At 45.2% G+C, this 25,209-nt stretch overlaps 1 protein-coding gene across 3 annotated transcripts in view; it reads left to right on the forward strand.

Moving 5' to 3' along the window:
- The first annotated feature begins 957 nt into the window (after nt 1-957).
- Nucleotides 958-25,209, forward strand: part of LOC129556455 (ATP binding cassette subfamily C member 4 (PEL blood group)) — a 187,185-nt gene continuing 162,933 nt past the window's right edge. For all 3 annotated transcript variants that reach the window (XM_055426562.2, XM_055426563.2, XM_055426564.2), the window contains exon 1: nt 958-1,167. In XM_055426562.2, the coding sequence (XP_055282537.2) occupies nt 1,094-1,167 (74 nt within the window). In that variant the 5' untranslated portion in view covers nt 958-1,093. The remainder of the gene's footprint in view (nt 1,168-25,209) is intronic.

The raw sequence follows: 25,209 nt of genomic DNA on the forward strand, positions 1-25,209 counted from the left end.
TCCGTCTCATGACATATGTCGCTGTTAATCTACTAAGAAATCATAAGTGAGTCTCTCTCTCTCTGCAGATTCCCTTTTCCCAATCTAAGCTTGTCCTTCAGTCCTGTGCGACCATGTACGACGGTAAGGACTGTCCGTGGGGATTCTCCAGGCAAGAAAACTGGCGAATTGGGAGCAACTGGGCTGCTATGCCCTTCTCCAGAGGATCTCCCCCACCCATGGATCGGCAGGCGGGTTCTTTACCAACAGCGCCACCTGGGAATCCCTCCCAATCTAAAAGGGCAGCAAAACGCTCGCAGAGGTCCCTATACACTGCAGCAACACGATGCCAACAGCCTGTCCCCAGTGGCAACATTCACTCATCTTCCAAAATCATTTTGTGTTCTAATCCTGTTACTTTTCTTTGGCTCTTGACGCTCTGCAAACATAACCTGTGCTAAACCCCGCTGTTGCCCGACGTCAAAGGTTTGGCCGCAGGTTGGAGGACTTCTCAGAGGGCCGTACTTTGGTACCAACAGGACAGGGTGCCTGGAGCGCCAAATGTTCTCGCCTTCCGCCAGCTTTTTCGGGATTATTTGCAAAACCGCAGGCGAGGGGGCGTTTCCGAGCAGCCGGGGGCGGGCAGATTGGGCGCCCCGTCTCCACGTTCTGGCGGGGGGCGGTGCCGGGCCGGGAGCGATAACTAAGGCCGCGTTCGCAGCCGGCTGCGAGCACGTGGACGCCCGGGTGCTGAGCCCCGAGTGCCGGCCGGTCCGTTTACCCTCCGCCTCGCACCTTCGGCCGCCTCCGGGCAGCCTCAGCCCCGGCCGACCTTTAGCGCCGCCGCCGCCCCCGCTCGTGGCCTGCGGCTCTGGGCTCCCGGCGATCCGGCCGCGGAGCGTTGCCGGCGTCCTCCGGGCGGGCCCGGGAGGCGGCGCGGCCTTGGGAGGCGGGGACCCGGCGGGCCGCAGGCGCTCGGCTTCCGGAAGCCGGCGGCTCTCCGGCTCCCGCGGCGGCCTGAAGTCCAGCATCCCGGCCCGCACCTCGCAGCGCAGCGGGCGGCAGCGACGCCCCAGCGGCCGGATCCCAAACCGCGCTCGGCCCGGCCGGCGAGATGCAGCCGGTGTACGCGGAGGTGAAGCCCAACCCGCTGAGGACCGCGAACCTCTGCTCGCGCGTGTTCTTCTGGTGAGCGCCGCGCCCGGGCTGGGACACCCCTGCCGCCGTGGGGCGGGTGCCTGCTGTCGCCTTCGCCTTTCGGGGGTAGAGGCGCTTGCCGCTCTCCCCCGGGCCGCCCGGCTTCTTGCCGCCGCCGGGGCAGCCCCGCGCCGGCCGCGTGGTCCCCGCCGGCTTGCGGGGGTGGGGGCAGCAGGCCGAGGAGGGGGACGTGGTCGCGGGGTCGCCGGCTGTCCCAGGATATTTGCTCGCCGCTCCGGCAGCCTCCGGTTCCCGGAGCAGGGGCAGCAGCTGGAGCCGGAGGCGGGGAGGCGGAAAACGGAGGCTGCCCAGCGGGAGTCACCGCCCAGCCGCAGAATGGACCGGACCCCCCCGACCCCGCTGCCCACCCCACCCTACCCTTAGCCGGCTTCTCCAGTGCTGCTCGGGGAATTCGCTCTTCTGAGCTAGAGCTGCACTTTTTTTTCGTTTCCCCCCTCCTAAGCAAGCAGCTTCTGAGCAGCTTCCTTTATGTAATTAGCGTCCTGGACCAATTGCCGTCTTCCGATAATGTCCCCACCTTTAACCATATTGCTTATGTGACATCTGCAGGCCAGTTGCACACGGCTCTCTGTGTGCGTCTGGTACCTAATTAAGGAAAATTTCTAATGGGTAAAGGAACAGTTTTTATGTAATGAATGGGGACATTATTCTTGAACATGTTTTGCTTTTACCTGAGACACACAGCGACGACTGGAGTATGTAATTTGACCAACCGTTTTCCCTATTGTGAATATTTATTTTACCCATCCGCCTTTGAGGACCTTTCTGGCCTTGGGGTCCCTGAAGCCTGTAGGGTCTTGTCCAGATCGCTAGCCTTGAGAGAAGTGATTTGTGGTGGTTCCTATAACTTCAGGCAGGGCAAGGAACTCTCCAAGACCGTTTTTGTGGATTTTAAAAATGTATGCATGGAAATGGAAAGTGAGGACCTCATTGATTGTGGTAGGCACCCGTTTCCAGTTTTCCTGGGGGAGCAGATGGAGCTATTATCTTTTATAGCTGAAGGTACTGAAGCACAGAGGTTGAGGAAGTTGCCTACATCACATGCTGAGTAAGTGGTGGAGTGGGATTCTGAACTAGGCAGTCTGACTTCTCACCCTGTGATTCCTGTGTGTGTAACTGCAGTTCTGTTAACTGCTTAACCTGTAACTGTTGTAACCTGTGTGTAACTGTTTCTGTTGGTATGCTTACTTGTTCCTAAATGCACAAAGAAGGCGATTCTAAACCACACCTTTGTTCTTGTAGACAGTTCAGGTTCTTGCTGTGGGAGATGATATATGTGAAACATCTGCCATCAAGCTTTAGGGCGGCTGTTCTCAAAAGTACAGCTCTCAAACCTGCAGCATCCTCCTCGTCCCTGTCTCCTCCTGCTTTCAATCTCTCCCAGCATCAGGGTTTTTTCTGATGAGTCAGTTCTTCACATCAGGTGGCAGAGTATTGGAACTTCAGCTTCACCATCAGTCCTTCCGTTGAATATTCAGGATTGATCTCCTTTAGGATGGACTGGTTGGATCTCCTTGCAGTCCAAGGGACTCTCAAGAGTCTTCTTCAACACCACAGTTCAAAAGCATCAATTCTTCGGTGCTCACCCTCCCTCATGGTCCAACTCTTACATCCATACACGACTACTGGAAAAACCATAGCTTTGACTATATGGACCTGGGAGCCTGTTAGAAATGCAGTTTTCCTGCAGTCATTCTAGATCAGTTCTGTAAAATTAGAAGCTCTTGGGATGAGGTTTAAAGAAGTGTTCCAGGTGATTCTGGTGGCTGGTTGATGCTGGCAGCTGCTTTTTAAATTTTTTTTTCTGGTAACTGCTTTAAGCCACTCCTCCCACTGGCATTGTTAAAGTATAATCTTTTAAAAAGGGGTCCAGACTTCCCTGTCAGACCAGTGGTTAAGACTCTGCTCTTGTAGTGCTGGGTAGGGGGGGGCGGCCGAGGGGGCGGGTTCCCTCAGTGGTGGAGAATGACGATCCCCAGGAGAGTGGGTTCAGAGTTTGCAGACTTAGTTGTTGACCATAATAGCTGTCTTGTATTCAAAGCCTGAAGTTCCTTAGTGATTTCCTTCTGTACCCAACTTGACTATGAAGAGAATGATGAACTGAGCCCAGCCAGAAAGTTTTGCCCAGAGAGAAGGCTCACCTTGTAGAGAAAAACCAAGTTTTCATGTTCTCATGGGGTATATATTTTGAATCTCATCTGCGGTTTAGTGTTTCACAGCAGTTTGGAGGTAGGATATAAGGATATGGATATTGATGACTTTTACCAATATGGGTGTTGGTAATTGTTGTGGATTTTAGAGAAGAATATACATTTTTTCCTGTTTTTGTAAGAAGTTTAAAACTATAAAGCAAGAAAAGAATAAGGATTTGTTTTTATTAGCCAAGTACACTTACTGATATTTTGATTGTTTCTTAGTCTTTCCCCTAGAAATTTTTATGCACACCTGCTTACCCATATTCATCTTTTGTATAAAACAAAATAGTTTTGAATCTTGAAGGCTTCTTATTTTCTATGATTAACATTTAATACAAATCTTTAAAACATGGTGTTTAATTGTAATTAATGCACTCTTTCACTTTTGCTTAATACGGTTTATTGCTGATTATGATGTGATGAATATCCATGACCTTATATTGTGGTTCATCTTTACTTTTTCTGTAATCTCAGATGTAAAATGACCGGTGAAAGGCCAAATTGTTTTCCATAAGTTCTGGACCAATTTGCCCTCTTCACAGTTAAAGTGTCAACTTTGAATACCTAAATTAATTCTTCTAGATCTAAGATTAATATCAAACAGTCTGATTTTTGGCCCCACCATGAGGCATCTGGGATCTTAGTTCCCTGGCTGGGGATGGAACCTGTGCCCCTTGACAGTGGAAGAGTAGAGTCAACCACTGGATCCACAGGAAGTCCAGAAATATCAAACACTTTTAATTTCAATTTGTTTGATTTGTAAAAATAGAACTTTTTTTGGTGCTTATTGACCATTTATTTTTTTTGAATTGTGTATTAATATTATTATTTTTTTGGAAATAACTTGTAACATCACTTACAATTTTACAAATTTTCATTTCTCTGAATTTAGAGGTTTTAAATTATATGTTATTAAGTATATCAAGCTTTTCTTTTTGGGTTCTCCTGTTGCTTCTATAATATGTCTTTGTAAAATCCAAGCATCATTTAAATCTCTGTAAGAATTTTATTTTAATCTTATTTCATTTCTAACAATAAAGCCAGCTAGAATTTCATTTTTTCCTGGAACAGTCCATTGTCCTGTCATGGTTTATTGAATAATTCTTGCTGATCCCCATTATTGGAAATAAGGCGCACTGTTAATGAACCATGTCCAGCTGGGGACTGGATTGTCCAGTCTGCTGAGACTCTCGCTGGTGATGTCCCTGCTGTCCTGCACTTCAGCCCTCTGGGGTGTGCTCTGCCTTTATCTATCACCTTCGTCCCAGAGGCCAGCAGGTTGAGGGTTAGTACAGGACCTATCCACAGAGATGAGGGTCGAGTAGGATCTTGGACCAGATGCACTTGTCCCATCAGTCGGTCAGTTCAGTTGCTCAGTTGTGTCTGACTCTTTGCGACCCCATGGACTGTAGCACACCAGGCTTCCCTGTCCATCATCATCTCGTGGAGTTTGCTCAAACTCATGTCTGTCGAGTCGGTGATGCCATCCAACCACCTCATCTTCTTTCATCCCCTTCTCCACCTGCCTTCAGTCTTTCCCAGCATCAGGGTCTTTTCTAATGAGTCGGCTCTTCACATCAGTTGGCCAAAGTGTTAGAGCTTCAGCTTCACCATCAGTCCTTTCAATGAATATTCAGGATTGATTTCTTTCTGGATTGACTGTTTGATCTCCTTGCTGTCCGAGGGATTCTGAAGAGTCTTCTCTAATACCACAGTTCAAAAGCATCAGTTCTTTGGTGCTCGGCTTTCTTTATGTTCCAATTCTCACATCCAAACATGTGCTTTTTTGATGATCCAACAGATGTTGGCAACTTTATCTTTGGTTCCTCTGCATTTTCTAAATCCAGCTTGAACACCTGGAAGTTCTCAGTTCATATACTGTTCAAGCCTGGCTTGGAGAATTTTGAGCATTACTTTGCTAGTGGTAGAGATGAGTGCAGTTGTGCGGTAGTTTGAACATTCTTTGGCATTGCCATGAAAACTGACCTTTTCCAGTCCTGTATCCACTACTGAGTTTTCCAAATTTGCTGGCATATTGAGTGCAGCACTTTCATATCATCATCTTTCAGGATTTGAAATAGCTCAGCTGGAATTCCATCATCTCCATTAGCGTTGTTCGTAATGATGCTTCCTAAGGCCCACTTGACTTCACACTCCTGGTTGTGTGGCTTTAGGTGAGTGATCATACCATCATGGTTATCTGGGTCATTAAGATCTTTTTTGTATAGTTCTGCTGTATATTCTTGCCACTTTTTTTTTTTTTTAATATCTTCTATTTCTCTAAGGTCCATACTGTTTTTTTCCTTTATTGTGCCTATATTTGCATGAAATGTTCCCTTAATATCTCTAATTTTCTTGAAGAGATCTCTAGTCTTTCCCAGTCTATTGTTTTTCCTGTTTTTTTGCATTGATCACTTAGGAAGGTTTTCTTATCTCTCCATGATATTCTGTGGAACTCTGCGTTCAGATGGACGTATATCTTTCCTTTTCTCCTTTGCCTTTCGCGTCTCATCTTTTCTCAGCTATTTGTAAGGCATCCTCAGACAACCATTTTGCCTTAAATGTTAATTCCCTGGACACTGGCCACGTCTCAGCCAGTGAACTGTCCCCTTGCAAAGTGAGTGGGGTTGTGGAAACTGCCGTTGGTGTCAAGACAGACTCTCTAGAGACTCTTATCAGAGACGCTGATGTCATGAGGGGGATGTGAACTGGCTGAGTGCTGAGATGGTTTAGGGAGGTTGGTCCTATAAGGCCCTTAGTAACTATAGATTGTGAATACCTAGAAATGTTTAATTTGAAACTAGGATTCTTGGCACCATTTTCAGAATACCACTTGTATGAATTGTTCTTCATTAACAGAAATCCACATATTGTTGATGGAGGCTGGGTGAACTCTCCAGGGCTCTTTATCTGGCTTTGTTCTGTTCCCCTTTTTTAGACACATATCTGCTGCTGCTGCTGCTAGGTTGCTTTAGTCGTGTCCGACTCTGTGCGACCCCATAGACGGCAGCCCACCAGGCTCCGCCATCCCTGGGATTCTCCAGGCAAGAATACTGGAGTGGGTTGCCATTTCCTTCTCCAATGCATCAAAGTGAAAAGTGAAAGTGAAGTCGCTCAGTCATGTCCGACTCTAAGCGACCCCACAGACTGCAGCCCACGAGGCTGCTCCGTCTATGGGATTTTCCAGGCACGAGTACTGGAGTGGGGTCCCATTGCCTTCTCCGAAGACACATATCTATTTTTTAAAATTAATTAATTTGGCTAAGTTGGATCTTAGTTGGGGCATACGAACTCTTAGTTCCGTAGATGGGATCTAATTTCCTGACCAGGGCTTGAACCTGGGTCCCCTGCATTGGGAAGTGTGGAGTCTTAGCCACTGAATCCCATGGAAGACCTCTTAGGCATTTAGTTTGATTACTTTTGGTGATTTTATATGATAAGTCCAGCTCCAAGGAAGATGCAGAGGGATCACCCTAACGGTGTATTAAAGTTTACTACCAAGTCCTTGGGCTTCCCTCATAGCTCAGTCGGTAAAGAGTCTGCCTGCAATGCAGGAGACCCGGGTTCGATTCCTGGGTTGGGAAGATCCCCTGGAGAAGGAAATGGCAACCCATCCCAGTATTAATGCCTGGAGAATCCCATGGTCAGAGGAGCCTGGCAGGCTACAGTCCATGGTGTCGCAAGAGTCAGACACGACTTAGCGACTAAACTAGTAAGTCCTTACAGTGAAATAAACAGTGTAACAGGTTTAACAACTGTAGTTTATTCTTGATATTGGGGTTTTTATACTCCGTATCTGGTCAGCCTGAGAGATGTCGACTAGTGTCCGTTCAGATGTGTCAAGTGATTAATTTGCCTTTCTGAGTCATCCATGGGTCCCCCAATGTGTTGACTCCCTTCCTTTTGTTGACCTGAAACGGACTGTCAAGATATTTCTCCCACAAAGATGGGTTTATGTGGGAACAGCAGAGAATTGCAGTTCAGTGTCTGCAGCCATGGGAAGCCACATCCAAGTGTCCAAAGCGGGAGGAAGGAGAGCTCTTATAGAGGGAAAGGAGACTTGGGAGAGCTATTGTAGTAAACAGCGTCTATGGCTTTTCATTGGCTGAATCCTTGTCAGGAAAGGAAGATTGTTACTTCTTGCCACTGGGCTCTTATATTGTTGCAGGCATGAGAGCTCCCCCTCCTGGTCTCCCAACTATGTAATTGAGATTTCTGTGTGTTAATTTTTTACAGCTGTGTGTCTTTCTCCCAGACTACGTCTCCTCTGTGATGTGTGGAACATTTTCATCCTAAATACGGCCTGTAACATTTTGATGGAGCCAGAGAACACTGTCCTTCTTACCATGAGGCTATTATTGTGGGTTTGAGTAAGATAAACCTCCTTTCAGTTCAGTTCAGTTCAGTCGCTCAGTCGTGTCCGACTCTTTGCGACCCCATGAATCACAGCACACCAGGCCTCCCTGTCCATCACCAACTCCCGGAGTTCACTCAAACCCATGTCCATCGAGTAGGTGATGCCATCCAGCCATCTCATTCTCTGTCATCCCCTTCTCCTTCCCAGCATCAGAGTCTTTTCCAGTGAGTCAACTCGTTGCATGAGGTGGCCAAAATTTCAGTTTTAGCATCAGTCCTTCCAGTGAACACCCAGGATTGATCTCCTCTAGAATGGACTGGTTGGATCTCCTTGCAGTACAAATGACTCTCAAAAGTCTTCTCCAACACCACAGTTCAAAAGCATCAATTCTTCGGCGATCAGCTTTCTTCACAGTCCAACTCTCACGTCCATACATGACCACTGGAAAAACCATAGCCTTGACTATACGGACCTTTGTTGGCAAAGTAATGTCTCTGCTTTTTAATATGCTATCTAGGTTGGTCATAACTTTCCTTCCAAGGAGTAAGCATCTTTTAATTTCATGGCTGCAATCAGCATCCGCAGTGATTTTGTAGCCCCCAAAAATAAAGTCTGACACTGTTTGCACTGTTTCCCCATCTATTTCCCATGAAGTGATGGGACCAGATGCCGTGATCTTTGTTTTCTGAATGTTGAGCTTCAAGCCAACCTTTTCACTCTCCTCTTTCACTTTCATCAAGAGGCTTTTTAGTTCCTCTTCACTTTCTGCCATAAGGGTGGTATCATCTGCATATCTGAAGTTATTGATGTTTCTCCTGGCAATCTTGATTCCAGCTTGTGCTTCTTCCAGCCCAGTGTTCCTCATGATGTATTCTGCATGTAAGTTAAATAAGCAGGATGACAATATACAACCTTGATGTACTCCTTTTCCTATTTGGAACCAGTCTGTTGTTCCATGTCCAGTTCTAACTGTTGCTTCCTGAAGTGCATCCATGTTTCTGAAGAGGCAGGTCAGGTGGTCTGGTATTCCCATCTCTTTCAGAATTTTCCACAGTTTATTGTGATCCACACAGTCAAAAGCTTTGGCATAGTCAATGAAGCAGAAATAGATGTTTTTCTGGAACTCTCTTGCTTTTTCCTTTAGTGTTTTCTGTAATGAGTGTGATTCCCGAGTCAGGAAGATTCCCTGGAGAAGAGAATGTCTATCCACTCTAGTCACTCTTGCCTGGAGAATTTCATGGACAGGGGAGCCTGGCAGGCACCGTCCATGGGATCACCAAGAGTCGGACCCAGCTGAGTAAACTGAGTAAACTTGCCAGTGCTGTTCTTACTAGTAAGTATACAGCAGTTTCTCAGCACTCAATATGATTGACTCACCTTATTGGCCCTAAAATTGGAACACCTGGTCCTCTCACTTTATATTATTTATTTTTTAAATCGATAAAAATATCTTTTTGTTGGAGTTTTCAAAGTCAAACTCTTAAAAATTAATAGAATGAATAGACAGAAAAGTAGAAGGATATAGTAGACCTGAAAAGTTCTGTGAACTAGTTCAACATGGTTAAGATTTATACAGTTTTCACACAGCAGCAGGATGCAAATTCTGCTCAAGTTCCCATAGACGATGAATCTCTCCAGTGTCCAGGAGACACTGATACGTATCCAGGGTCATGAAACAAGGTGCAGAACTTTCATGGTCTAACGGTATTAAAATCATACAGAGTCTGTTCCCGTATTACTGTGGAATTATGTTAGAAACCGATATCAAAAGATCCTTGAAAATAACCTACGTGTTTTCAAAGTCTGCACCCTGTTTTTCAGTTCCTCTCAAAGCATGAGAACAGCTGGCTTGTTCACTGTTGTGACTCAACAAGGTATTGGGAAAGAAGGGGGCTTCCTGTGTGCGGAGATAAATATACTTGGTCCTTGAATCCTTGGATAGTAGATCCTTGTTGCACTTGGTTTTGTCCTCCTTTTACCAAAGTGTCGGACGTTGAGGAGCTCAGAGTTAAGTCAAGGTGACAAATTTTAGAGTATGGGCTGTGGCCTCTGTGTTGCTGTGTGTATTTCCTCACCCAGGGCACACAGAATGCCTGGATTGACTAAGCTTATAAGGGTGATTGAGTGGAAATCTCACATTTGTCAACAGAAAGCTCATGAACATAAAGTTGCTCACCCAATAAATTGCTTTTCTTTTTCAGACCCTTGTTGGTGTGTTTCGTTGGTGAGGATGTGACAGATTATGTGATAAACCCAACTGGCTACTACTGTAAACTTCTACTGAAGGGATTTCTCAACTTGGCAGTGTACATTCTTTTTCTGTTAAGAGAGAAGATTGTCCTGTGTTGTTTTTTTTTATCCTGTTCAGAGAGGAGGTTTAACAATTCCATTTCCAATTACAGTATTTCCCATCAGTTTTAAAAAGCTGATAACAAGAAGCGTTATTAACTACCTTTACTTTTAAATGCATTAAACATTTCTAAATATCTAGAAAGACTAGATATTTCATATAAGAACTTACTTGTCCACTATGTACACAGTACTTTTAAATAAAATTGCACACATGTAACAATGGTTATAATTTGAGGTATCATCTAAATATGACCATTTTGACCAGAACCATTCCCTGCCTCACTTCCTTCTTTCCCACCAACTGTCCTGTTTTTAAACAGATATTCAGTTCAGTTGCTCAGTCATGTCCAACTCTTTGTGACTCCATGGACTGCAGCACGCCACGCTTTCCTGTCTATTACCAACTCCCAGAGTTTGCTCAGAAACTCTGGGAGCTTGCTTAAATAGAAGGGAGATGGCTTAAAACTTCAGCCTGGGCCTGCAGGGGTTGGCGTATCAGTGCACAGATTACACAGGTGGCGTTTATATGAGTTCTGAGTGTTCATTGAGCAACACAGTTTGTTCACCTGTAAAACATAATGCATTTTTAATAGTAGAGGTAAGTGCCTGCTGCATGTCAAGCCCTCAATAAATGGGGACAGTGAGGATTATTGCAAAACCCTCCCACTCTCCCTCTCTCGAGTAGATTTGGTCTTCTCTGCTAGGAGCCACTCAGAAAGTAAGTTGAAGGATTTTGAAGGGAAATTCCTCAGAGCCGCCTTCTCATCAGCCCCATTCCTCAGGAGGGATTCCTTTCCTGTAAAGGGGGAGACCTTCTTAGAAACGCTTCCAGGAAGGATGAAGTGCAGCTGGAAGGAATCCTGCAGAGCCGCCAGCTCACAGACACAAAAAGTGCCTTGGATTTCTGGGAATTGGCCTCTCTCATGAGGGCAGAGCAAAGGGAGGAATAGTACCTGGTGCTGAACGTGTGTGGAAAGGGTGGGCTGGGGGGTGAGTGAGGCTCCTGTGGGTGAGAACTGAGCTCCACCTGCAGCATGCGGGTGGCCCCGAGGCCAGCCTCGCCATTCTGTGACTCCCAGTCATCTCCGGCTGATTCTTCTGGAAAGTCTTGGCTCTGAGAAGTTGGTGGCAGGCAAACAGGAGTTGGGGTGTCCACACACAGGTTGAATTCAGCTGGCCCAGAGCCACACAGACGGCCGGTCTGTGGTTTAAAGCCACAATGTGGTTTCCTCCTGCTGACGTGTTTAGGCTGAGTTCTGGCAAGGATGTCAAGGCAGGTGAACGTGAGCACTGCTGCAGCCCCTGGCTGTGGAAGAACCCACCGGCCTAAGCACAGCGGAGCGTGTGGGCCTGAGTGAGGTCAGGAGCCCCTCCAGGCTGGTGGTGGCCTCCAGGCAGGAAGCAGTCATCCTCCATCCTTCCTGCCGCCTCCGTGCTCACTTCCCCCGGCCTCTTTCTGCCTCCCGCCCCTGCCTTCTGTGTTCTATGCTTTATTTTGTAGCTTATTTTTAAACTTTTAAATTTATTGTGAAATGTTTTTATCTTTTGGCTGCACTGTGGGGAATCTGGAATTTTTAGTCCCCCGGCCAGGGATTGAACCCCTGCCCCCTGCACGGGAAGTGTGGCGTTTCAACCCCTGGACTTCCAGGGAAAGTCTTTCTGTTTTGTTTATGTCTGCTGTCCCTCCCTCCCTCCTCAGGAAGTCGGCCCCACTTAATGGTTGCCACATAAGTCCACGTGCAGTGAGGTTTGGTGATCTTTGAAGATGTGGGTTGAGGATTATCAGTGGAAGGCCTCCCTCCCTCCCCTCCATTTCCTCTCTTAACTCTCCTCCCTCTGAGAGGGTCTCCCCTCATTGTGGGCACAGCCACGCTGAGCACTCCTGGACCCGCTGAGATTTTCTTAAGCAGATTTCTGTACTAGCAGGTGGAATGCTACTGCAACCATGATTAACGTTTGTATCGAAAAAAGACTGGCCAAGTGCAGCCACTTTCTTTGCCTCTAGCTGAAGAAACTGAGGTGCAGAGAAGTTAAAAAAACTTCATGTCCAAAGCAACACAAATTTGTAAATGGGGAGGAGGCTGTTATTTCAGCTTCAGATGTTGAAAACCAAGTGCCAGAGACCCTTGGAAGGCAGAGGAGGATGAGTTACATATAGCTCAAAGAGTGGTGTGAGCCAAGAAGAGAACAGGTGGTGCTTGTTAAAAAAGCTATGTTGTATCTTCATTTGTGCAGAAATTCTCCTAAGAAGTCCATCTCCAAAAGCATATTGCACTACAAATGATGGCTTTATTCCTACATTTAGACAAATTTGGTGTTGATGTTCAGTCTTAAATTTCTGATGAGTCCCCTGGTTCCTAATGGATCTTAGCCTTTGACTTGATTGTAGAGCAAAGCAAAGGGTTTGTGTTCCTTATATCCTGGTCTTTTGACAGGCCAGGATCCTAAGTATTCTTGCACTTGCATCTTTTTATTTTTTTTTAAATTTTTGTTTATTTTGTTTATTTTTGTTTATTTTTGACTGGGCCATGCAGCTTGTAGGATCTTCGTTCCCTGACCAGAGATCAAACCCTGGCTCTCAACGGTGAGAGCATGGAGTTGTAACCGCTGGGTCGCTAGGGAATTCCTGCGTCTTTTTATTTTGGAAGGAAATGATATGGTATGGCACCTTCCCTTCTGCTCCTCTCCCCCTCCAAGAGGGGAAAAAAATACCTTGATTTGATATGAAATCAGACTAATAGTAAAATTTTTGATTGCCTGGGGTGGTAGAGCTGTTCTCACTCTCTGTTTTCTAAAAGTTGCTCCTTTTGGCCTGTTCCAGGTGCCTCAACTCCTGGTTTGCCCAGGACAGTCCCGATTTATACCCCTGAATCACACTGTAATTATTAATAGCACCCTGTTTACTCCTAGCAGTATGTTAGGTTGGATGATAAATAATATGGTCGCTCTAACAGAGCTAAGTTCATATTCCATAAAATATGCTCCTCCCTCTCCAGTGGGTTCAGTCCCTGGGTTGGGAAGATCCCCTGGAGAAGGAAATGGCAACCCACTCCAGTATTCTTGCCTGGAGATCCCATAGGTAGAGGAGCTTGGCAGGCTACAGTCCTTGGGATCCCAAAGAGCTGGACATGACTGAGCAACTAACAAACACACACACACTCCTTGTGGAGTATGGGCAAAAACTATGGACAGAGTTCAGCTAAACTTTGACGTGTTTCAGTAATGACAAGTGAAATCCTGTTATTGTCACCACTTGAGCAGGTATCCTTCTAAGATAATCCCTGTGATTTGTACGTGAGAGTGATGGCTGTGAAAGCTGCAAGGAGAGTGTGTGCTCCTGGAGGTGGCACGTGGGCATCTGGGTTGCTTGGTCCCTCCCAGCCGTGAATGCACAGAGTCGCTGGGGCTGGAGGCAAGTGCCTAAGGGGTCTCCTGAAGTGTATGCAAGTCCAGCCAGTGAAGGTGCTTATCTCCAGCTGAGCCAGCTGAACAGAAAGCCAAGACGAGGACACTTTGAGGAGCCAGGCACCAGGGAAGCCCTGGGTCAGGTGGAGAGGCTGGCAGTTCCCCAGATGACCCGCACCCTCACCGTCCTAGGTAGCTAAGATGATAAGCTGGTTACAGCGCTTTTGCGGTGGGTTGGAGGAAGAATAGGCTGAGGGCTCCAAAGGAGGTGGGGGCTCCCTGGGGCTCTGCCAAGGCTGATGACCCCTCTGCCCTGTTGGAAGGACCCTGTGTCTGAGATGAGGCTCACTCAGTAAGTGACTGAACTCTGTGCTGACTGTCCTGGCTCGTAGCCAGCTGTGTGATCTCGATCTTGGTCCAGATCCAATCTGAGCCAGTTTCTTTATTCGCCCAATTGAACATGTTAGCATGAGCCCCGTGGGTGGATGGAAGGAGATACTAGATGTCAGTCACCTTTGCTGCTTTCCTCGGGGACCTCAAGCCCAGCTAATATCCCTCCCAGGTTCCCTGGTTCACTCCCTTCTACAGGACATTCTTTTATGCTCTCTGTTGCTTAAGAGGCAAACACTTAGCATCTCAGGATTTTTCTGTAAGTGCTCTAGGCCTTTGGGCTTCTGCCCTGCTCTACCTTTGGCTTGGAACACGATGAACTGCTTGTCCTTCGGGTCTTGGTCCACACCTGGCCGCCTTGGTGAGCTGTGCTCTTCACCCCGTCTAAAGTGGCTGCCCCATCCTCAGTCGTGTCTCACTGTTTTATTTTCTGTCTGGTTATTATCATTGTTCTTGACCTATCTCTATAATTTGACTATCATCCCTCTTCCCAAGTGTGAACTGTGTTTTAAAAAAAAAAAAAAAAGACCCTATCTAAAGGTCTAGAACCTAGGAAACTGTCTTACTTAATGGGTGATAAAGATTAATTTGAATTAATGTTTTCATTCTGGTTTCCCTATAATCCTGTGGTTGAGATTCCTAGTGAAAAAAAGCTGTGGGTTGCATCCTTTTTTATTAATAAAGGGGTCATGCATATCCTATGGTTTGAGGGCTACTTCCCAGGGGATTGAGGGAGAAAGGTCTCATCTGGATATGCCTCTCTTGACGATGGCATTCAGCTCACAGGCTGGTTTAGGGCTGGGAGACAGGACGGCCTGGAGCCAAGGTGACACTTCAGTTCCGTCATGTCAACTTTTTGCAAAACTGTGGATTGCGGCACACCAGGCCTCCCCGTCCATCACCAACTCCCGCAGTCTACTCAAATTCATGTCTACTGAGTCACAGGCCATCCGTAAAGAATCTCCTACAGAGCATTCTCCCTGCTAACAAAACCTGTTTCTGTTGTTTTTGGTTGCTTTTTTCCCACCTCTGCAAGCTTTTGTACTTATAGGAAACATAATTATTATTTTTAAAGCAAATGGGAGAACGTACCAAAATTATTAAGGAAGCTGTTTTAGCCTGTCCTCAGATTCACTAGAGAGTTTTCTCTCTCTCTACTTACTTCCAATCAAATAAACCCTTTAATAATAGATCACATACAGAGAGGCTTTTCAAAAGATGTTTTTGTTCTTTCTGAATATGTAGTTAGCTATTCAAGCTGAAGGTTGTTATGTTCATAATTGACCTAATGCTTCAAAGAATGAACTGGTTTAGCTGGAATTTTCCTAAAGTCAGTCCTGTTGACTTTGTATTGCCCGGAGAGAAAGTGTATGATTTATAATTAGCCTTCCCCCTTTAACTCTGAGTAATAGGTAGAAAGGCTATTAAATTTTTAAATTGGCGTTAAATTTTGGACAGCTGTTCTCAATATTGTGTAAAGAATTCCACGTTGTCAGTCTGGAGTCTCGAGACCAGTTGAGAGAGATGAGTTGCCTAGAAGACAGATGGACAGGATAGTCATAAAGAAGGACTGACCTGGTACGGAAGAGTGGTTTTATATTCAAAGCCAGTGCGGGTGCTAGGGTTTTTTCCATCACACCCTCTGCCTCAGGGCTGTTGAGCCTTTTCTGTCTTATGGAGCTTAAGCAATCTTTCAGTTATTAGCTAGTGGTTAATTACCAGAAATATGAACTCAAGTCACTGCTTTTTTTTTTTTTTAACCGTTTGCATTTTCTGCTAATCATGTAGGTTGGTGACATAGAAATTCAGTGAAAAGGTAGGCTCAACTACTTTATTTGTTATTCTGTTTACTTGGAGGAAAACCATAGCTCTGTTATCTATCAGCTGCGCTTCTTTTCAAACCTCATACCATTTGCCACAAAATATTTTGGATTGTAGGACAGTGTTGGCCAGGGGCTGAAGTCCTTGTCACTGTTCCTGTCTTAAATATTAAAAATCAGTTGCAAAAAATATAAATAAATAAAAATTAGTTGCCATGGTGTATGGTTCAGTGGTAAAGGACCTGCCTTCCAATGTAGGAGACATAAGAGATTCAGGTTTGATCCCTGGGTCAGGAAGATCCCCTGGAGGAGGAAATGGCAGACCACTCCAGTATTCTTGCCTAGGAAATCCCATGAACAGAGGAGCCTGGTGGACTAGTCCACGGGGTCTCAGAGAGTCAGCCATGACTGAGTGAACTAGCAGGTCAGCTCATCTTCTAGAAGCATCTAATGGTCATGCCTGAGGAGAAAGAAGCTTGGGCAGAAACATGAAGAGCTGAAGTAGGTTATTAAGAAAAAACCCTGGAGCCAGTTGGAAGAGGCATTGGAGAGAACAAGAGGGTCCATGGTGCTGCACCGTGCACAGATGCTGCCTCGGTGAACCGGGTGCCTTTTACGTCAAACTCCTGTGTTTTCAGTGACTTCCCTCTGGGGAATTGAAGGCACAATGCGAGTCTGATAGGTGGACCTGAAGAGTCATGACCCCAGGGGAAGGGACTAGGAACAAAAAGAAGCAGTAACAGGGTGTTATTCAGGACTTCACGCCTGAGCCAAGCTGACAGCTGCAGAGAGTCTGCACAAGACAGAACTGCACCCTGAAATTCACTCCTGTGTTGAAGGGGGCCCATGTTTGTCCCTTGTGAACGAATCATCAGAGAATGAGAATGTCTAAAAATTAGAACTACGCTGTGTGGAGACTTTGGGGGGAAAAAGTTTGGAAATTTTGGGGAAGCTCCAAATAAGTGTTCTGAATAAATTGTTTTTGAAATAGAGATAATGAATTGGAATCGATGCATCTTCCTGATTTTATTTTTTAATGGCGAAATATCTATTTTTCTTCTCCTTTTTGGGGACATAAGATCAGTGGGGTCACATATGAGATATAGGTTTGTTTTTGTGTTAAGTATTTTGTGCAAGAATTTAGTTCTGCCCAGAATAGACTTTGCAATATGTATTAGGGGATTTGGGGAAATGAAAACAGTAAAGACAGCCTGTGGCCTCGTGGGGCTTGCACCCTCCACTGAAAGTAGAGGGGGTTGATTTAGATTTCTTTTTTGGCTGAAATTTGTGGCAGTTCCAACAGCGGTTGGCTGGAAGGTGCTTTCTTTCCTGGCTATGGACGGTTTTTCCCAAGTACATGAGCAGTGTGAGACGTTGTCTCAGGTCCCTGATATTAAGTAGTCTGCACCTCTTTGAGGTCATCCAGTAATTTAGATTTCTCATGCATCCCAGTTGGGGCTTCCCAGGTAGCTGAGTGAGTGGTAAAGCATCTCTGCCTGCAAATGCAGGAGATTCAGGTTCGATTCCTGGGTCGGGAAGATCCCCTGGAGGAGGACATGGAAACTGACTCCAGTATTCTTGCCCGGAGGATCCAATGGACAGAGGAGTCTGGTGGGCTGCATACATTCCATGGGGTCGCAGAGAGCTGGACCTGACTAAGTAAGTGAGTGTGCGTGTACATACACACCCATGAATGCCAGTTCAGATGGCTTTTTCTTAGACTTCGTGGGCAGAGGCTTGCGGTGAGAGTTGTTGGGGGAAGCTGAGGGGAAGGGTTGGAGCGTCCTGAACGTTATCCAGGCTTTGGTTTAATGGTGATTTTAGGTTGAGGGAATCCTGTTCCCTTCTTCTGGTTTCATGCAAAGCCGTGTCACGCTCTGTGCCTTGTTTCTCTTAGGCCTAATGTCTGTTGTGGTAAGTAGCAAAGGAACATGAAGTTACGTAAGCTTCACCTTAAACCTCAAAGAAGTTCCATTGCAAACTGGAACTATTGTGGGAGTTATTATTGCCAAGTTCTCCTCTGCTTCTTGCAAAGTTTTGGACAAACAGGGTGATATTTATATACAGGTTTTATAAACCCAGGACTGCTAGGATGTCCAGGGCTGAGGGGATGCAAATATTTGCCAAGGTTTTATACAGACAGACAGTCTGTTAATGATAGCTATGGTCTCAGAGAGTAAACAACTTCCACATGGACTTCTGTGCGAGACTGGCCTGGCTGGTGGGGCCTGTGTGTGAACCCAAGGCCCATGTTTGACCCTCTTGTCCTCCACTCCTTGGCCAGCTGTCGGTGTTCTGTGCTTTGGAGGTCTCACTGTTGACAGCCCTGTCCTCTGACTCAGGGTGGCAGATACTGTTTTTAGTAGAACCCAGCCAACTGGTATCACGTTGCACATACTAAAGGAATCTGTCTACAGCTGTCTCTGGATTCATTTGCTAGCTGCACTTTGAGACCAGAGTTAATCATAGGGCTGAGTTAAATTCTGTCATGGGTCAAGAGAGAAAGGCCAGCCGGCTATTTCTGGTTGGGTCTTTTTTGGCGTGTCTTCTACTGCTCATCATTGGACTGCCATCTCTGAGACATCAGAAAGGAGAACCTCTCCGGTGGCTGGCTCTGCAAACCAGCGGTATTGCCATCACTTGGAGCTTGGGCGAAATGTATTCTCAGGTCCTGCCACAGGCTTTGTGAGTCAAAATCTGTATTTGAGCAAGGTCTCCAGGTGATTCAAATCCACGGGGCTAGGCCAGGCTCCTCTTCTGCTTCACTGAAGCAGGTTCTGAGGGAGCAAGAGGAGAGCGTGGAGAAGGTGTGCTCATGGTTTTAAGATCTGGGTCCTGTGTGTGTCACATGACCGTTTATCTCCCACATCACATGGTCTCACCTAGCTGCGGGGGGTCTGGAAAATAGAGTCAAACCATGTGACAGGAGTAAGAAAATGATCAGACTCAGAAATGGGCAAAGCAGTGGATTAGGTGAGCTATGCTGTGGATGGAGTTCAGCTGTAAACCTTACACCCAGCTTTCTTTTTGTTACTCATTGTATCTTTTTCTTAACTCATTATACTAAAAGATTAAAAAAAAATGCTCATTGCTGATTAGAGGAAAAGATTAATTCTATTTCTAAGCTCATATAACACCAATATTATTGTTGGGTGACTCACTTTTATAGAGGAAATAACCCAACATCTACGATTGATGTAAGATGTGGATTTCCCCCTAGTCTTCCCTTCCCTGTCTTGATGGAAAAGGATAGGCATATATACAAAGCAGAGGGAGCACCCATCTGTGAGTGTCAGCAAGTGGACCGCCTCACGGCAAATCTTGATTCAGCTCACTTCTGATTCACTTCCTGTCCTAAATGTGACCTGTCCTTTTTTTTTTTTTTTTTTTGCAAGTCTGATGAGTGAAGAATGCTGTTATGGGTTGCGTTGTGTCCCCATAAAACTCATGTGTTGAAACCCAAGTGCCCAGGACCTCAGAAAGTGACTGTTACTTGGACATGGGGCCCTCAAAGAGGTGATTAAGTGAAAATTAAGATACTAGTGTGGGCGCTAATCCAGTATGACTGGTGTCCTTGTAAGAAGACAAATATTGGACACTAGTGATGAATACACACAGAGGAAAAGGGCCTGTAAAGACACCCAGGAGGTGGCCATCTGTAAACCAAGGGGAGAGACCTCTGAGGACACCAACTCTGCCAGCACCTGCATCGTGAACTTTTAGCCTCCAGAAATGTGAGCAGTTACCATAATTTTAAGTCACATAGTCTGTGGCATTTTGTTGTAGTAGCTCTAGAAAATTATAAACGGTATAGGAATTCAAATGGTACACCTACCGTTGCTGTGTTTCTTTTCCTTTTTAAAGGAAGGACACTGTAACCTACTTTTCGTAATAAGTCTCTGCACATTTGTTTTACAAATCTTTGTAGGAAAGGGTCAATGTGATTATGTACACTCATACAGGCCTGTTAAATTATCTGTTGGAATCACATTGTATATCGTCTCACTTCACTTTTATTTTTTACTGTGTCATACAACAGGGCACAGAATGTTATAAAAACAAAGGTATAGCTTTAGAGAATTATTATAAACTTAACACCTTGTAAGTTAACCAGGTCGTGAAAGAAGGTTCTGCCGGCTTTGCTTTCTACCCTCCTGTATTATGTTCCAGTCACAAGCCCTTCCCTTTCCTCAAAAAGAAAAATCAGCTTCAAACTCTTCAGGGTCTATATTTCTTTTAACTTTTCATCAGTGTACCTGTAATATATTTATTTATTTATTTTGAGTTTTAGTCTGCATACTCTGGGTTCACATTCTCCCTCTTTTTGGAATGCAGTATTATTTAATATAGGCAGCACCTTTTGGTAACTAACACAAATCCTATATTTTTAAAAATAGCTCTAAACTATTCGAGCATGTTAACATTTTAGCAATATATCTGTTTTGGGGCACTTGCAGTTTGGCTACTTTTTCTAAGGAAGTATTTCAAGTATAATCATCATATCGGGACTGACTCTTTAATTCCGAACCATAGAACCCATTCATCCTGAAACTACAGATGAAAATACCTATCTCTGACCCAGGTGCTGGTCTATGCACTGGAGGAGAAAGTGCTGGCCTTCTCTCCCAAGCTTCCGAGCTTAGCTCTGTGGAGTAATATCTAAAAGGTAAATTTATGAGGCAAAGGATACACTGGCTTTGCATTAATAGCTTTCATGAAACTTATCTGGGTGGTTTTACAGAAAAATTGGATCAATTTGAAATATGCCAATCTTGTAATTGGGTCTATGTTGACTTTGGAGGGAAAAATAAAATTGGGTCTGGCATGGTACCTTCGAATTATTCTGATTCCCAACAAGGCTGATGTTTTCCCCAACACCGATTACTGTTGGGTTTCCTAAACAGGTTGACTGTTTCTCTCTCTGTCATGGCCCCTTGGGCTTCCCTGTTGGCTCAGTGATAAAGGATCTGCCTGCCATTGCAGGAGATGATCCCTGGGGATTCAGTCTCTGGGTCAGGAAGATCCCCTGGAGAAGGAAATGACAACCCACTCCAGTATTCTTGCCTGGAGAATCCCATGGGCAGAGGAGCCTGGTGGGCTACAGTCCATGGGGTCACAGTCGGACACGACTGAGCGACTCAGTAACACTGGCTGCTTACCAGTGAGGCAGGTCCCAGTTTTCTCCTTAGAGGTGTCCCTGACTCAAGTCTTACTTTCTTCTTCCTAGTGTGGCCCCAGGTGCTTGCGGTTCGTCCGTCAAGAGCTTTTCTCCTACCTCCTGCTAGTTACTGATATCCGTTTCCACAGTTGTATGGAGGCTTAGACTAGACCTCTTCCACTCCTGAGCTAGCAGTCAGTGGTGGCCAGACTGGTAGGCATGAGGGGTCACCAGTGACAGAGCCCTGTGCATCCCCTTTCAGCAGCTGGTCTGCTAGGCAGTATTTTGAATCCTTTGCCCATCTTTCCCTCAGGTATCCACCACAAGTAGATTCTAAGGTGAGGGAGAGAGCTTTGATTTAACCCATTGTAAGTGAAGCAACAGTCAGAACTGTACATGGAACAACAGACTGGTTTCAAATAGGAAAAGGAGTGCGTCAAGGCTGTATATTGTCACCTTGCTTATTTAACTTATATGCAGAGTACATCATGAGGAACGTTGGGCTGGAAGAAGCACAAGCTGGAATCAAGATTGCTGGGAGAAATATCAATAATCTCAGATATGCAGATGATACCACCCTTATGGCAGAAAGTGAAGAGGAACTCAAAAGCCTCTTGATGAAAGTGAAAGAGGAGAGTGAAAAGGTTGGCTTGAAGCTCAACATTCAGAAAACAAAGATCATGGCATCCGGTCCCATCACTTCATGGGAAATAGATGGAAAAACAGTGGAAACAGTGTCAGACTTTATTTTTTTGGGCTCCAAAATCACTGCAGATGCTGATTGCAGCCATGAAATTAAAAGACTCTTAGTCCTTGGAAGGAAAGTTATGACCAACCTTGATAATATATTAAAAAGCAGAGACATTACTTTGCCAACCAAGGTCCGTCTAGTCAAGGCTATGGTTTTTCCCGTGGTCATGTATGAATGTGAGAGTTGGACTGTGAAGAAAGCTGATCGCCGAAGAATTGATGCTTTTTTGAACTGTGGTGTTGGAGAAGACTCTTGAGAGTCCCTTGTACCGCAAGGAGATCCAACCAGTCCATTCTAAGGGAGATCAATCCTGGGTGTTCACTGGAAGGACTGATGCTAAAGCTGAAACTGCAATACTTTGGCCACCTCATGCGACGAGTTGACTCACTGGAAAAGACTCTGATGCTGCGAAAGGTTGGGCGGGAGGAGAAGGGGACGACGGAGAATGAGATGGCTGGATGGCATCACCGACTCTGTGGACATGAGTTTGAGTGAACTCTGGGAGTTGGTGATGGACAGGGAGGCCTGGCGTGCTGTGATTCATGGGGTCGCGGAGAGTCGGACACGACTGAGCGACTGAACTGAACTGAAGTGTCCTCAGGCCTGGCAGTCAATCATTTAACTGACCTTAGCATCTTAGGCCTGTTTTCCTCCCTGGGGCTCTTGGACTGTACTAGGTTTTTCCAAAGAGAGTTCTAGCTCTCACCTCCTGAGGACACTTCAGTTCAGTTCAGTGATGGAAGTAGGCTAGGACCACAGTTGTGTATCAGCTGAGGGACGGACAGGGAGGTTGTGGAGAAAGAGGTGGTCACAGCAAGGTGAGCCAGTTGGTGAGTGGACCTCTAGGGCAGCAGAATGTTGTCTTAAGGTGTGAGCTGATAATGTGTGATCATTCGCTCTAGGGAAGAGTCTCCCTTACGCTGAAGTCTGGCCCCAACTCCCTGGAGCTGATCGAAGCCTCATAGGTGAAGGGCATGGTCCTCCACAAGACTGCCCTCTCTTCAGAAACCAACTCTCAGTCCCCAAATCCTCAGGCCACCCTCAGTTTTGAACAGCTGGCTACAAATTTAGGGGTTCCCACCACCCCCTCCTGTTCATTAATTCATCGAAACAACTGAACACTGTTTTGTTACGGCAGACAGATTCCAATTGGAAGGCTGAGGTTTGCGAGGGTCCCAGGCTCTAGGCTTCCTGGTCTTACCCCAGTGGAAACAGGTCGTGTCACCCTCCCGGCACGTCAGTGTGTCATGATTCTCAGAGTATGGCCAAGCAGGAGATCTCCCCCAAGATTTGGAATCCAGTGTTTCTATTGGGGATTCATTACGTATGCATCATGAAATGGACCACTGGCTATGGGATTGATCTTATCTTCAGACTCCCTCCATGAAGGTCAGACTGAAAGCATGTGACTCTCAGGCGCAGCCTTCTAATCCCATGGTTGGTCTTCCTGGTATGGCGAGCCCTCATCTTGAGTCATCTGTTAGCATAACCTTTAGGGGCCCAGGCATGAGTCACCTCATTAGCAAAAATCATCAGAGTTCACACAAATGTTACTTGGGAAATTCCATGGATTTAGAGGAATGAGGACAAGTAGCAGCCACAGTCTTTTTTTTTTTTTTTTAATTTATTGAGGTAAATTGACAAAATTGTAAAATAATTTGCTTTACACTTTGAGTTGATATATGTATGCATTGTGGAAAGATTCTATCAAGTTAACTAATATTGATAACATCCATCACACCATGGTCACCTTTTTTGGGTGAAAACATGTTATTTCTACTTTCTTAGTAAATTTCAGTTGTACAATACAGTGTTATCAACTGTATTCACCATGTTTTATGTTAGCCTCTCAGACCTTATTCATCTTAGAACTTGAAAGTATGTATATTTTTACCAGCTTTCCCTTTTTATTCGCAGCCTCCCTCCAAGCCCCTGGCAACCACTTTTCTTTTGTTTCTTTAAGTTTGACTTAAAAAAAAAAAAAGATTCTGCATGTAGTATTTGTCTTTCTCTGACTTATTTCACAAAGAAAACATCATGCCTTCCAGGTCCATCCATGTGGTCACAAATAACAGGATTCCTTTTAAAGGCTGAATCATATTCCATTGTTTTTATGTGTGATGGGGTGAGTGTATGTATGTGTGCATATGCATGCATGCCTGTTCATGTATATTAATATCACAATTTCCTTATCCATTCATTTGTCATTGGACATGTAGGTTGTTTCCTTGCCTTGAGTGTTGTGGGTAATGCTGCAGTGAGCATGGGAGTACAGGTATCTGTTTGAGATAAAGATTTCACTTCCTTAGGACTTTACCCCAAAGTAGAATTGCTGGTCTGTATGGTAGTTCTATTTTGCGGAACCTGCATACTGTTTTCCATAGTGGCTGCACCAGTTTACATTCCCACCAACAGTGTATGAGGGTTCCCTTTTCTTTATATACTCTCTAACATTTATTTCTCGTCTTTTTGGTGACAGCCATTCTAACTGGTGTGAGGTAACATCTCAAAGTAGTTTTGATTTGTATTTTCCTAATGATTGGTGATATTAAGCATCTTTTCATGGGTCTGTTGGCCATCTTTATACTTTCTTTGGACAAATGTCTATTCAGATCCTGTTGAGGTCCTTTAGTGGACCGGAACCTGGTGGTCCGGAGTCGACCGATGAGAATGTAAAGGAGAGAGAAAGAGGCTGATCTTCTTGGTTTACGCAGAAAGCCCATAAAGCCCCTGGCACGGGGCTTGCTCTATTCACGAAGGCCTCAGGCGCCCCCTCGATGGGGTGAAGACACAGAGCACCTTCTCTAGAGGGTCTTAGAAGCCCAGGCAGGAAAGTGAACACAGAGAGCCTCTACACTTCAGGAATTAGCCTAAAAAAGAGAGCAAGAGAAAGCAAGACACGGGGACCAAAGCTCTGATGGAGCAAAGGTGTTTTTTTTTAATCAACATGGTGTGGGCATACTTTAGTTATTCTCAGCAAAGATAAAGATTAAAATTCGAGACTTACAAAGTATAGGCGATCCATATTAAAGAGAGAGAGTTGTAAATAATCACTTTTACCTATGGTTCATAAAAAGGAAAACTAACAATGCCTGGATTCCTCAGCCCCCTGGAGAGGCTTGCCTTTCCTCTTAATTCCTGAATATTCAGGAATTAATAAGGAACAGAGAATTCCTGACAGATCCAAAACAGCACACAGGAAACCTCCTGTTAGATGTTTCCTGACAAGATCCCTTGCCTGTTTTTTAATGAAGTTTTTTGTTTGTTTGATATAAGTATAGCTATATCTGCTTTTTTTGGTTTCTGTTTGCATGAAATATTTTTTTCTTACACTTGTAGGTTGTGTAAGCTGAAGTGACTCTTACAGACAACATAAGGATGGGTCTTGTTTTTTATCCATTCAGCTACTCTGTGTCTTTTGATTGGAGAATTTAGTCTATTTACATTTATAGGAATTATTTATAGATGTGGGCTTACTGTTGCTATTTTGTTAATTGCTTTCTGGTTGTTTATGCTTTGTACCTTATTCTCTTGTCCTCTTGTGATTTGATGCTTTTCTGTAGTATGCCTCTGATTGCACACAT

Source organism: Moschus berezovskii, chromosome 13, assembly GCF_049115385.1.
Source record: "Moschus berezovskii isolate FMDL1 chromosome 13, NW_MosBer_1.0, whole genome shotgun sequence".
NCBI classification, from domain to species: Eukaryota; Metazoa; Chordata; class Mammalia; order Artiodactyla; family Moschidae; genus Moschus; species Moschus berezovskii.